General features: G+C 35.8%; 2 protein-coding genes across 5 annotated transcripts in view; one reads left to right on the forward strand and one right to left on the reverse strand.

Annotated features, from left to right (window-relative positions):
• The window catches only part of LOC127791093 (uncharacterized), a 20109-nt gene continuing 6406 nt past the window's right edge, over positions 1-13703 (forward strand). Inside the window, exons 1-2 of one of the 3 annotated variants that reach the window (XM_052320863.1) lie at positions 1-147; positions 12059-12151. In XM_052320863.1, coding sequence (XP_052176823.1) covers positions 41-147; positions 12059-12151 — 200 coding nt within the window. In that variant the 5' untranslated portion in view covers positions 1-40. The remainder of the gene's footprint in view (positions 148-12058; positions 12152-13703) is intronic. The other 2 variants (XM_052320864.1, XM_052320865.1) reach the window with 2 other exon arrangements.
• Positions 8760-13703, reverse strand: part of LOC127791097 (dolichyl-diphosphooligosaccharide--protein glycosyltransferase subunit 4A) — a 23147-nt gene continuing 18203 nt past the window's right edge. Inside the window, exons 3-4 of one of the 2 annotated variants that reach the window (XR_008020858.1) lie at positions 9300-9374; positions 8760-9019 (exon numbers count right to left, since the gene is read on the reverse strand). The gene's annotated coding sequence lies outside the window, so the exon portion shown is untranslated. The remainder of the gene's footprint in view (positions 9020-9299; positions 9375-13703) is intronic. The other variant, XM_052320869.1, reaches the window with a different exon arrangement.

Genomic DNA, 13703 nt, shown 5'->3' on the forward strand with positions numbered 1-13703 from the left:
AGGGATTTGATCGCTTTCTCCCCATTTCTTTTATCAAACAATGGCTACTCGTAGCCTGGGCAACAGCATCGCGGCAGACGACGCCATCGATCTGGAAGCTATGCGGAAGGAGGACTCGTCTTGGCACCCTTGCCACGTCTCTCTGAGGTTTGTTTGTTTACTGGGAAAATAACTGCGAGAGAATGCACGTCTCTGCTTTCCATTCCGATTCATGATGCTCTGTAGGTTTTAGTTGTGAAATACTGTTGTTGCAGAGCCTGGCTAGAAAGTAGAATCGCCGCGACATGCATGGAATTGAACTTCATTGAAACCTCGCTGCTTTAGTAATTTTGAACGTGCATTGAATTTAGTCTGTAAATAGTTTGATTAAGGTGGAGCCAATGTTCGTTGGATACTTTAGAGGGAACTATTTAAAATGCATCTAAAAACATGCCCGGAACGGGAGAAAAGGTTCAAACGTAATAATAAAGGAACTATCGAAGTGAAGTAATGGCTAGGTGCTACATTCCTAAATGGACTTTTTGATAATCTAGAAATATTTAATCATCTCATCCTAGTTGTTAGTTTTCCCAACATTGGCTCGTAGCATCTCTATACCTGTACATAAAAGGGTCTTCCATTTTTGACATTAATCTGTTACCTATTTAGTAATATTTGTTTCTTTGAAGTGAATTTGTAAAAAGCTCAGATATGATGTTTCATGAATTGCACTTCAACATACCAATGGTTTATCATATTTCACATCCTTATGTTTTTTTCTTTTTTTCCAAATAACCCCTTTTGGCATGCTAAAAGCCCTTGTTGGGCCCCTCTGGTTTTATTTTAGGTCATACCTGAAATATCTTCTGCCATCCCATATTTTATCATGATCTCATTTCATAATAAAAGGAAGGAAACAATCTACTTAGAAGGAAATTCAAAATGAAACAATTGAATTGACAATCTTGCAACAACAACATACCAAGCTTTTTTCACACTACGTGGGGTTGGCTAAATGAATTCTAACTGTCTGTTCATTTCTATTTTCTACTGAAAATACGATAAGCATTAGATTTGCAACTCTTGTTGACATGAGAATCATCCTGACTATTTTGCATTTTAAGAAGCAGCTTAATGCAAGAAATTAATAAATTTGACTGAAGAATCATTGTGGCAACCCTATTTCTGATTACTAGGTTCTTGTCTTTTAGTCCATGAAATAAATATTTTTCTGGGGTTGTCAAACCCCGTAGCTTGAGATTTACTTATAAGAGGTTCCTGTAGCCTTGAATATTTTGAAGATGAAGCTTTAGATCCTGTGGTCTTTATTTCAAATTTTCAGCAATATTGGAGAGTGGTTAAAGAGGTTATGATGACATTCACCTTCTTTTTCTTCATTCTTTTTAAAGAAAAAAATCAAAGTAGTTATTTTAAGGATGGTTTAAAACCTACCTTCATCTCTTCTGTCTTAAGCCTGGAGCAATGAACATCAAGGACTTTGGGTCTATTTGTTTGGTGGGATGTGATATAAGATTATTGTAAATTCCTTGTTCAACGGCTTCATAAGGTGGTTGCAAAAATGGTGTTGGATTCCTATGCTGCAGTACTAGGAGGTAGGCATTAGTCATAATTCTAGTTGCAAGTGACTTCATGGATTTGAGCGTCAAAAGTAATATGAGCAAAATCAAAAGTGGCATCAAAGGAATTGTATGCAAATTACACATAGAAAAGGCTTATGATCATATTGGAAGGATTTTTTTATCTTATCTATTTTGTGGAAATGATGTGATTTGCAAGATATAGGTTGATGGATTCGGCATTTAATCTCTGCAACCTAATTCTTTCTTCCTGATTAATGGGATAGCTAAGGGATCCTTTTTATAGTGACTTATGCCAAGCTGAACCTTTATGCCCTTGTTCAACACAGTTGGAAAATCCCAAAGTCACATTATTTTCAAGTCAATTGGAAAAGGAAGTTTGAGTGGTTTTCAAGTCTAATAAAGGAGGTAAGATGACTTTAAATTTTTAATTTTGTTTTACCAACAGTGCCATTGTTTTTGTGGTTCAAGGAGGAGGAGCTAAGAGTTTTGTCAGTTTCTTCTCTGTTTCCGAGCAGCTTCTAGTTAGAAGGTTAACATTATCATCCTGGAAACCGTGGTAGATGACATGGGGGAGCTGGTAGCCAATCTGGCCTGAAGGGTTAGGGCATTTCTTCAGTTTACTTGACAATGCCCTTGTGATTGTACTTAAAAAGACGGGTAGTCACTGGAAGAGGAGACAATATCTTTCTAAGGTGATTGTCTGGCCTTGATTAAGAGCAAGTCATCTAGCCTTTCAACATACTACGTACCCCAATTGATAATTTGTATTATGTGGCTAAGAGGCTTGAGAAACTAAGGAGAGTTCTAGTGTGTTTGGTTAGTGGAGGAATTAAGTGCCATATAGTTGAACTGAATGTGCATCATTCTGGATTTATTTATTTATTGAGTTTTGGTAATGCAGCGGTTCCGGGATTTGCTCGACTAGTCCCCCGCAGATCCATGCAAACCGATCTGCAAACATGGACTGGGTAAGACTCCACCCAAAGGATGGTGGAGGTGGCCCCAAGAAATAGCCTCTCTTGGTGCTACCATGCTTGAACCTTAGTTCAACTCAAAGTTCTTCCCACTTCAACACCACTTGGGCTACCCCTTGGGGTTACGTCATTCTGGATTTAGCTTTACTAAATAATTCTCTGCTTGGTAACTGGTCGCTGATATGAGAGGGTGATTGTGGCCATATTTAGTTTGGGAAGCAGAGGGTGGCTTACTTGGGAGACTATACTAGTCATTCTTAGGGGTATCAGTTGGGATGCTGTGGGGATTATGGACAGTCCTAGAGACTTTTTGAAACTTAACTAACTTTTTTTCAAAGTTGGTGATGGGAGTCAAATTTGAATTGGGCGCCTGTCTTGGTGCGATGGATCATAGTTACTAGGTTTGCTCCTTACCCTTGGAACTGCGATTGGGATTTTGTTCTGGATTGCGGTTCTTTTGTGCCCTGGATGGTGAGGAATGCATTCCAGTTCCCCAAAAATGAGAGCTCAAGCTGTGTGTGGACTTAACTAAAATAATTTAAAACTGGGGGAAAAACTTAAAAGCAAGAATAATCTTCAAAGAAAATTAGAGAAGAGAGACCTTACCTACTTCACTTTCTTGTATGTTCTACAACATTTTGTATATTCTGGTGTGGGTCTCAATTTTGTTGTTGGTGTGGGTCTTTATTTTAAAAACTAGAGAAGATAGTGTTGAATTTCTCTCACCCTCTCTTCCTTTCAACTTAAAAGGATGGGTTCATTGAGGGGATGAAAAAAGTGTGAAAGGTTAGAGGAACAGATAAAGAGAATTAGTAGGAGTTTTCTTTGGTATTTGAGAATTTATGTTCAAATAGGATAGATGAATAGATAACCATTTCAAATGTTATAGTTTTTCGTATAGAGTATCAATAGGAATTTAACTTCAATATTTGAGAATTTTTTTGACCAAAGAAGGAGAGGAATATAGAGAGGTTTGACATGTTTTACTTTACAATAAAAAGAATTAATAGTAGTTTATATCAGTATTTGAGGATTTGGCTCATTCTTTGAAGGGGCACAAGAAGATTGCTATACAAGATTAAAAGTCCACCATTAATATTTCCAAGAGAAGTAAGTCATAGAAGATTAAAAGTCCATTGTTGATATTTCCTTTACTTTTATTTTCTATTAAAAATTTTAAATTCTTTCATTTTAACTTACATAAATGAATTCAATAATAATATATATTAATAACTGAAAACTGTTGATGTTTCCAAGAGAAGAAACCCTTAGAAGACTTAAGTCCAACGTACTTTTATCTTTTCTTAAAATTTTAAATTCTTTATTTTAACTTACAGAAATTAATTCAATAAAAATAACAATATAGTAAACAGTAATATATGAACAACAATTGTAATAATAATATGATTAAGTGAAAACTACTTTATCATCATATGCTGTATAAGTGAGAATAAAAAGAGGTTGGTGTTATAGAAATTGTTTTGTCTATTTCCTTTACATCTTTTTCTTTCTAAGTTCTTTATTTCCTTTCTCTTTTTCAATTTTCACCATTTTCATAGAAGTTATCACAGGTTAATTCAACGAGAAGTTCTTTTTTTTTTTTTTTAAATGTTAAGAATAATGAGAAGTTATTATTGAACAATGTTTTAAACTTAACCGTATTCTTCTATTTAACCGGTAAATCCTATTTATACTTTTCCAATAGCAGCAAATATAAACTTGAAACAAGTATATTAGTATGCCTAACAAAACAAGTCTGAATCTCTCAATAATGATATATACTTAAATATTGTCTTAATCGTCAAATTCATCATATATGATCTTTTAATACAAATACAGGTAACCTCTTTCAAAATAAATGAGCCAAGCCTATTAACAGTAAATATTTCAAAAGATCATTATACTTAGTTAAAACAAAATGAGGATTAACATCTGAAATAGTTCTAATAAATAAACACGATCAGTGTTCAAAATTCCCACTGTTTCATGGCCATGTGATCAACAAAGAAATGGATGGTTTCAGATTGCTCTGGTTTTTCCGTTGCAAAAAATAATTGTTAAATTATAGTTGTCTCTTTCCACTAAATAACAGTATGTACCTCATATTTTTTAAAATTATACTCATTTATCCTCGATCAAATATTTATTAAGAAGCATGTAATTTTACAAAATTTCAAATTTGACTTGTATAACTCAAAAACTAATATCGTGGAATAATACAATAGGGGTAGTTAAAATAATCTCTGAAATGTGATAAATTCTTCTTATGTTACATTAAATCTTAAGAGTGTGGAATGTAATTTATTTGATAAAGTATTTAGAATAAAAAATAACAAATTGTTATAAATTTTTAGTCTCTATGGGTTTGGGGACCAACTTGAAATGTTGTCAATTTTACAATGTGTTTGTGAACGGGGGATGGAATGAAAATCAATATGATGATAAGATTTTTTATGTTCGAGAATTTTAGTAATAATGAAATGGGACAGGAGTTGATGGAAATTCTTTTTATATCCTCCTTGTATCCCCCAAGCTGGGGATAAAATGATGTAATAAAAATAGATGAAAAAACTTAATTTTGGGTGTTGACGGTGTTAAACATAATAAATTTTTGAACATTCAAACCTACCATTAACTAAATCACACTTTATATTTTCATTAAAAAGGTATACACTAATGATAATTTGTTATCTGATGTTCCTTCATTTCATCTCTATTACTTTCCTAAACAATAATAAAAATTTTACAATACTCTCCATCTCATACTTTTCAAACATTAAAAAAATATTTACATTCCATTTCTCTTATTTTGAAGAGTGAGAGTGGGAAATATTTGCAGGTGCAAGAAAATGTAAGAGTAACTGGAACCAACATGGAAACATCTTTTTTGACTGGTGTTAGCAACTTAGCTTGTTTGGAAATGAAAATGTGTTACCAAATTAAAGTTTACTCAGAAAAAAAAAGAAAAAGAAAAAGAAAAAGAAAAAGAATATGAGTTACCAAATGGTGTTACCATTTCTGCTTTTCAAAATTATTGAAACTGATAAAAGAAAAAAAACCTAAAAGTTGTGTCAAATGCTCACTAATTAGAACAACTTTACCATTGCACCAAAGATTATCTTGATTCAAAATTTATTAGAAAAAATGCTAAACTCCAACCACCAAGTGTTACCCTTTGAAGATGAACTTTCATAGACTTCATTGACTTTTTTTTATTTTTTTACTTATATGTGCATAACATAGACCACCCTTTTAGGCCTGGAACCCCTATGTTACGAAAAAAAGGCATTTTTTTTTTTTTTTTTTATTTCTACATCTAGGGATGGAAAAATAACCTGTGCCAGCCTTGCCCTATCCCTAATGGGGCAGGCTCAACACCCTTTGACTGGGATTCGCGACAGGGTGAGGCTAAACCCTGACTTCTCTTGTCAGGGATAAGGTGAGGATGGGATTGTTAGGTCCCCAATTATCCCTGCCCTGCCATATGTATATATAAAAAATTAAACTATATTTATATAAACCATTTTCCCATGTCATATAAGGTATTATGGATATATAAATAAAGTTGAGTTGAAGCCATGGTACATATGGAGGATGCAAGGTTCTTGTCTCGGCTTCAATCATTGTGGTTTTTAATTGGGCGGTTTTGCTATCTTTTGTTGTCCTTGATTAATCTAAAAAATCCTTGGTGGATTTTGCAAGCATTTGCTTAATAATGTTATAATTTTTGTTTATTATAACTTATTTTTTCTTAATAATGTTATATTTTTAGTTTATTATTTTGAAAAAAATAATATAAAATATTATTTTTTTTAGGGAGTAGGTTGGGGGTCATGCTCTTTGCCCAGCTTGGGTACTGGGTAGGGATAGGTAGTGATATGTGGAGTTGGGGTTAGCAATGGGGAAGGCTACCACTCCTCAACCTCGCCTTGTTGCCATCCCTAGCTATATTTAGAGTTAGTCATTGAATGAAATGACTAAAATTTGTGTAGGCAAAAGTCCTTTTATCTTCTCTCTCTAGAAACCCTTATTAGGGTTTCTTGGGCCAAGAGCTTTGTCAGCCATGTGTGGCCTTGCCATCTCCAGACTCCAGTAAGATTTTCCACCATGCAGGCTCTTGATCAGTCTCTGGTGATGGCATTGACCAGAGTCTCTTTGGTTTTTCCCCTTCCTTAATTGATTATTTTGGCCTTATTTTGATCTAGCCCTATGATGGTCTCCAATTGCTATTGGTTTTGCTTCTCATATCTTCCTGACTCCTCATTGCCTAATGCCTATGTCTCTTTCCCTTCATTGTTTTTGGCCTCTACCCTCCATTCCCTTCTTTTTGACTCTAGGGTGCACCTTTAAGGTTTAAACATTAGATTTGGCGATTGTGGGCGTGATGATGTAGAGTAGGGGAGGAGACGTTGAAGTGTTTAGCGGGTGGCAAGGGGAGGAGTGGCAATCAAGTCTAGAAAGCAAGGCAGTAGTAATGATGGTTTTTGCTAAGCTTGGTGGCAAGGTCCATTTTTGATAGGGAATTGGAAGCTACAGAGGTGATGGCACTTTCTATCTATTGAATCCTAGAGTGGAACATAAGAGGCAACCGACAACCAGTATCCGGTGGATGGCTAGCTAGGGTTCGCTACCTTCATTCTGTTTGTGATGTTTTTAGGGTTTTCTTTGTTTGGTTTGAAGGCTTTTGTTGGCCCTCTTTTGAATGTATGTATTGGGCCAATGTTGGATTTTGCTAGGCCCTTGTTATGTTTAGGTTTTGTTTTTATGTGTCTGTTGTTTGCTCTCTATCCTTATGCATGACTTTAGCCCAAGCCCTTAGGCTTGGTGCATTCCCTCTTTAGAAATCCTTTTTGTCACGACCCAAGCTATTTGGCTATTTTAAATTTTTTGTTGTTCAATCTTTTATTGTTTCCTTGCTATGCTAGACTATATTTTCTTTATTGTAATTGTTATATTTCAAGTTGGCTATTATGTTAGAGTAAGGGGGCCACTTGTAAGGCATAGCATATGACAAAAGAGTTTGTTGTAACTGCTGGAGGGGGGATGATTTGCTGCATCCACGCCCATGCCAAGCAACTATATGTACTCATCCCTTTCCATGGGAGAAGGCATGCAAAAATAGAATACAGAACTATCCTATTCTCTCCCTCTCTCTCGTCTCACTCTTCTCTCTTCTCTCACTGTTCTTTCTATTCTCCCTTTCTAATTATCCCTGTTGGATCCCTTGAATCTCACCAAGTCAAGGGAAGTTTATTGTTTCTGCCAAGGGGAGTGACAATTTGGTATCAGAGCTCGGTCCCGGCTAAAGATTGTAGAAAGTCATGGCGGAAGGAACCCGCATGAAGAACATGGAATCCTAGCTACAACAAGTCAGCTCATCCATGTCCGAAGTCCAAAGGCAAGTCGACCAGTTGGAGCTAGGAAATGGTTGCAACCATGAAGTGATCATGGCGATTGATCATAAGCTAGAAGGCTCTGTAGAAGGGTTGGAAAGAAGACTGGATGGGACATTAGTACAAATGCAGGAGGAGATGGTGCAAATGAGGGAGGAGTTAGGCGCACAACTTCAACAATTCATGTTGATGTTCACATACCAAAACTCGGTAAGTATGGCCCTTGAATTCCCTCCTAGAGATAGAACATAACCTCTCTTATGAAACAATAGAATAGTATGTCGGCCGGAAACCCCATACATAGGAGGGGAACAGAATGAGGAGGTAGAATCAATACCGGATAGGGGTCGTGGAAAACATGGCCATTGTCAACAGTCGGGGTTTCCCATGCCCCGGATGGAGATTCCTATCTTTGAAAGAGATAACCCTCGCTGGTGGGTAAGGAAGTGTGAAAGAATGTTCAAATGCTATGATATCTTGGAAGGAAGAAAAGTGTCCTTAGCTATTGCTTATTTTAATGACGTAGTGGATGCCTGGTATCAAGGATGGACTAGTGTGAGGGATCATCCTACCTGGGGAGAGTTTGTTGAGAAACTATGTGAGAGGTTTGGGGAAAGAAGCATGTTTGACATTGTTAAAGAGTTCAATAAACTCAAACAGGTGGGAGAATTGAAAACCTACTTAAAGAGATTTGAGGAGCTTAGATCTCTTATGAGTAGCCACGACTGTAAAGGCCCACTCTCGAATATTCCCGCTAGCATAAGATATTCGAAAGGAGGTCATTACAGAGATAATATAGAACAAACTATAAATAAACAGAAAGCTCATTTCATTCACTAGCTGCGGAAAGTAAATTTAAGTTCAGTTACACTTCCAATATCTCATGAGTTTGGGCTTGAAGGCCATACAAAATAAATAAGAGACTCTAATGTTACTAACAAAATAAAAATCATTTAATCTCAAGTCTCACCAAAAACTAATCAGGATCTTCAGTTACGACGCTTCTCCGTACACCACTATTCCTAGGCCTTGGTCCTACTGGACTCGCCCCCAATAATAGCTTTTCCCTTACCTGGAATGGCAAGAAAGATCAAGTGAGCCACAAGGCTTAACAAGTTCGAGGAATAATAAACAATGAACAGAATATGGTAATACCAAGAAGAGTAATCAAGAACTCAACAGTTATATACAAGATTCATAATTTAGGACTTGATCAATTCCAAATTAAATGCATCATGCCACCATGTACTACTATGCAAATGTGCATATAAAATTAATATCAATATCAAATCTCGTAGGCTCGCAAGCCATCATTCAACACATGCCAAGTGTATCATATAACAAAATCTCACCAATAAATATGGAGCCAACCTGTCGGGCTATGGCCACCTCGACCTACGCCAGGTGCTCTAGGGTACCCTTTCCCTCTGCGTAAAATAGTAAGTGCGCAAGATTTATATATATATATATATAACATGTATGTGTATACATCATGTATGCATTTGCCAACCACATGTATTTAAATTCTCATTTCCTCAATATTCATAATTTTAACACCATTTACCCATATCGAGTATTTTACCATCATTAGATAATTCAACATATCTTACTTCATAACATTTACCATGATCAAGATGAAAATTATAACACAAAAATAATTTTTTTTTTGGAGATGTTATTTAAGGTTAAATCTTGATTCACCATTTGAGGAGTAATAAGATTTAATATGCTACTTTTTCCCATCATAAAATCTCTGATGATTTATTTAATAATTATGATAAATTGATATTGATATGTATTTTGGAAAATTAAATAGGGTATTTAGATTTTAGCATGTATATTCGGGTATGTGAGAGTGAATTCGGATGGTTTATGGCTTATTCGGATATGTTGGAGGAGCATTGAGTGGTATCCAGATGGCTGGAGGTGTATTCGGATGCCTCTGGGAGTGATTGAGAGTGATATCTGGATATGGGATGAGACATCCGGATGTTCAAAGTCAAGTTTGTGAGTGATATCCGGATGCTACAGTAGCACATCCGGATGGGTATCCGGATATGGGCTAAGTCATTTGGATGTACCATGTTTTAGAAATTCAGCTTCGACAAGGTTTCGTATTTTGGGCATAATTTTCTCGTCCGAACTCCGATTGAGATGATTCAAGATGATATGGAAAGCCAAGAAAAAAATCTACAACTTTTATGTTTTGAGTTTTCAAAGATTCGGGTTTAATGGAGGTCTAAATTTGGCTTGAAGTTTGCTGCTATTGCGTTATATTCGAATGTGAATATACAGTTCGACAGTGTTTGGTATTCCGAGCATATCTCTCTCGTCCGAACTCCGATTGAGATGATTCGAGATGCTATGGAAAGCCAAGAGAAAGATCTACAACTTTTGTGTTTTAAGTTTTCAAAGAATCGGGCTGTATAGAGGTCGAAAATGGGCCTGAAGTTGCTGCCATGGTGAACTATCCGGATATGGCTATCTTCGGAGGGTAACATTCGGATGGTATATATGTATATCCGGATGAGACACACACTCATCCGAATGTTACTCACATGGATTCCCAAGACTCATTCGGATAAACCATTGCCTATTCGGATGACTGCAAAACGATTCTGTAACTCACTTACGCAGACGATGGTTTATATATATATATATATATATATATAACAAGCAATACTTATGGCTACACCATTTCGAAAGAAGATTGGGGAAAACAATCACAATTGAAAATAATGAAATCTGGAATGAATCAACGCTAGATTAGAAGAAATATATAACTGAGTGTATATATGTATATATATATATGAACAATATATGTATTTACAGAGAAGAAGAAGATGAATAGTTCGACTGAACATCCAATGCATAACATGGTGCGAGGAAAAGAACTTGCCTGAAGATGTTCCAATAGAAGAACTTGAGACGCCCTCAATGAGCTCCGGTCGCCAACAACAAAAATGGGTGGAGAAGAAGAAGAAGATAAAAGCAGAAAAAGAACATGGAGAAGAAGGAGGTTATGAAGCGGCTGGAGAAGGAGGAACGAAAGTGATGGCCAATGGAACAGGAGACAGAATCAAGCACCAAATCATCCAAATGGTACAAAATCAGTGTACAGGGAGAACAAAGAATCAAAAGGGAGAGGGAGAGAGAGCTACAGGCGCCTGCTACTTCAAGCAAACAGCCTGTTGCTTTCCATTTTTTTTTTTATTTTTTTTTTCACATAATAGAATTTAAATCCTAGTGCCTACACTACCCTAGGAGAAGGAAGTCCGGATGGAGCCAGAAGCCATTGTGGACGGGAGAGTTGTATACAATCAAGGGGTTCCCCTCATCTAGGTATTGGTGAAATGGGTGCATAGAGACAAGAAGGACAACACTTGGGAGTATCTGCCGAGCCTACTCCAGCGTTTTCCAAGGGCTGCAAGCCTCCTCAGCATTTCTTGAGGACAAGAAACGTTTCTAAGGGAGGGGAAATTGTCACGGCCCAGGCTATTTGGCTATTTTAAATTTTTCACTGTTCAGTCTTTTATTGTTTCCTTGCTATGCTAGACTGTATTTTCTTTATTGTAATTGCTGTATTTTCAGTTGGCTATTCTGTTAGAGTAAGGGGGCCACATGTAAGGCCATAGAATAGGGCAAAAGAGTTTGTTGTAACCGCTGGAGGGGGGGATGATCTGCTGCATCCACACCCATGACAAATGACTATATGTACTCATTACATTCCATGGGAGAAGGCATGCAAAAACAGAATACAGAACTATCCTATTCTCTCCCTCTACTCTCTCTCTTGTCTCACTCTTTTCTCTCTTCTCTCACTGCTCTTTCTATTCTCCCTTTATAATTCTCCCTGTTTGATCCCTTGAATCTCAACGAGTCAAGGAAAGTTTATTGTTTCTGCCAAGGGCAGTGACACTTTTGTATTCTCTTTAATCAGTTATTTCCATAAAAAAAGAAGAAAATTGGGTTTGCAATACGTGCATTTTACTTACAGAATATTTAATGCAAGTACAGCACACTACTGTGCACAGTGCTTGCCATTGATGCCTTTGCTTTATGGATTTGATTGCTTTCTCTCTATTTCTTATCAAACAATGACTACTTGTAGCCTGGGCAACAGCATTGCAGCAGACAACGCCATCGAGCTGGAAGCTATGCGCAAGGAGGACTTGTCTTGGCATCCTTGCCGCATCTCTCTGAGGTTTGTTTGTTTATTGAGAAAGTAGCTGGGTGAGAAAATGCACATCTCTGCTTTACCTTTTGATTCATGATACTCTTTAGGTTTTAGTAGTGAAATACTTTTGGTGAGAGTCTGGCTAGGAAGTAGAATCACCCCGACAATTGAATTGAACTTCATTGAAACCTTGCTGCTTTAGTAATTTTGAACGTGCATTGCATTTAGTCTGAAAATAATTTGATTAAAGTGGATACCACTGTTCATTGCATTCTTAATAAAGGGAATTTTTTAAAATGCATGCAAAAACATGTCCAGGAACAGTAGAAAAGTTTCAAACATAATAACAAAGGAACCATCAAAGTGAAGTAATGGTCATTTGCTACATTCCTAAATGGATTTTATGATAACTTTAAAATATTTAATCATCTCATCCTAGTTTTAGATTTTAACAACATTGGCTCATAACATCTGTGTATCTGTAAATAAAGAGACTTCCGTTTTTGACATTAATCTAAGACCTAATTGGTAATATTTGTTTATTTGAAATGAATTTGTATAAAACACAGATTTGATTTTTCTAACTGATCATCTAATCTTGATTAAGAGTAAGTCATCTAGCCTTTCAACATCCTACATATCCCAGTATCTGGCTAAGATGTTTGAGAAACTAATGAGAGAGTTCCAGTGCATTTGGTTAGAGGAGAATTCAAGTGCCATATAGTGGAACTGAAGGTGGTGCACCTTCCAATTGATGGAGTGGGTTGGCCATTCTAGAATTAGCTTTACCTAATATGGCTCTACTTGGTAAGTGGTTGTTGATATGGGAGGGGTAGGGAGTAGGTCGTGGAGGAGGGTGATTGTGGCCAAATTTAGTTTGGGGAACATAATATAATTCAATAAAAAATAACGATATAGTATATAATATATAAAACAACAACAACAATAATAATAACTGTAAAACGAAAAAAACTTTATCATCATACATTGTACAAGTGAGAATAAAGAGAAGTTGGTATTTTTGAAGTTGGTTTGGCTTTTCCCTTCTCTTTTTCAATTTTTACCATTTTTTTTTATAGAAGTTATTACAAGTTAATTTAATGAGAAGTTTTTTGTTCTTTTTTTTTTTTTTTTGGAAAAATGTTATAAAGGACAATGAGAAGAAATTGAACAATGTTTTAAATCATAATTATATTATTCTATTTAACTGGTAACTTATATTTATTACTTTTCCAATCACAAGCCAGTATAAACTTGAAACAAGTTATTAGTATGTCTCACAAAACAAATCAGAATCTCTCAATAATGATATATTTTTGTATATTGTCTTAATCATCATATATGATCTTCTAGTACAAATACAGATAACCTCTTTCAAAATAAGTGAGCCAAGCTTATTAACAGTAAAAATTTCAAAAGATCATCATACTTAGTTAAAACAAAATGTGGATTAACATCTGAAATAGTTCTAATAAATAAACATGATTAATTTCAATAAATGCATATGATATAGTTGATACAGAATATAGACTGTAACCCACATGCGTTTGCCCAGGGAGGTAGCTCCAATATGTTTTTT

Source organism: Diospyros lotus, chromosome 14 (assembly GCF_014633365.1).
Source record: "Diospyros lotus cultivar Yz01 chromosome 14, ASM1463336v1, whole genome shotgun sequence".
NCBI classification, from domain to species: domain Eukaryota; kingdom Viridiplantae; phylum Streptophyta; class Magnoliopsida; order Ericales; family Ebenaceae; genus Diospyros; species Diospyros lotus.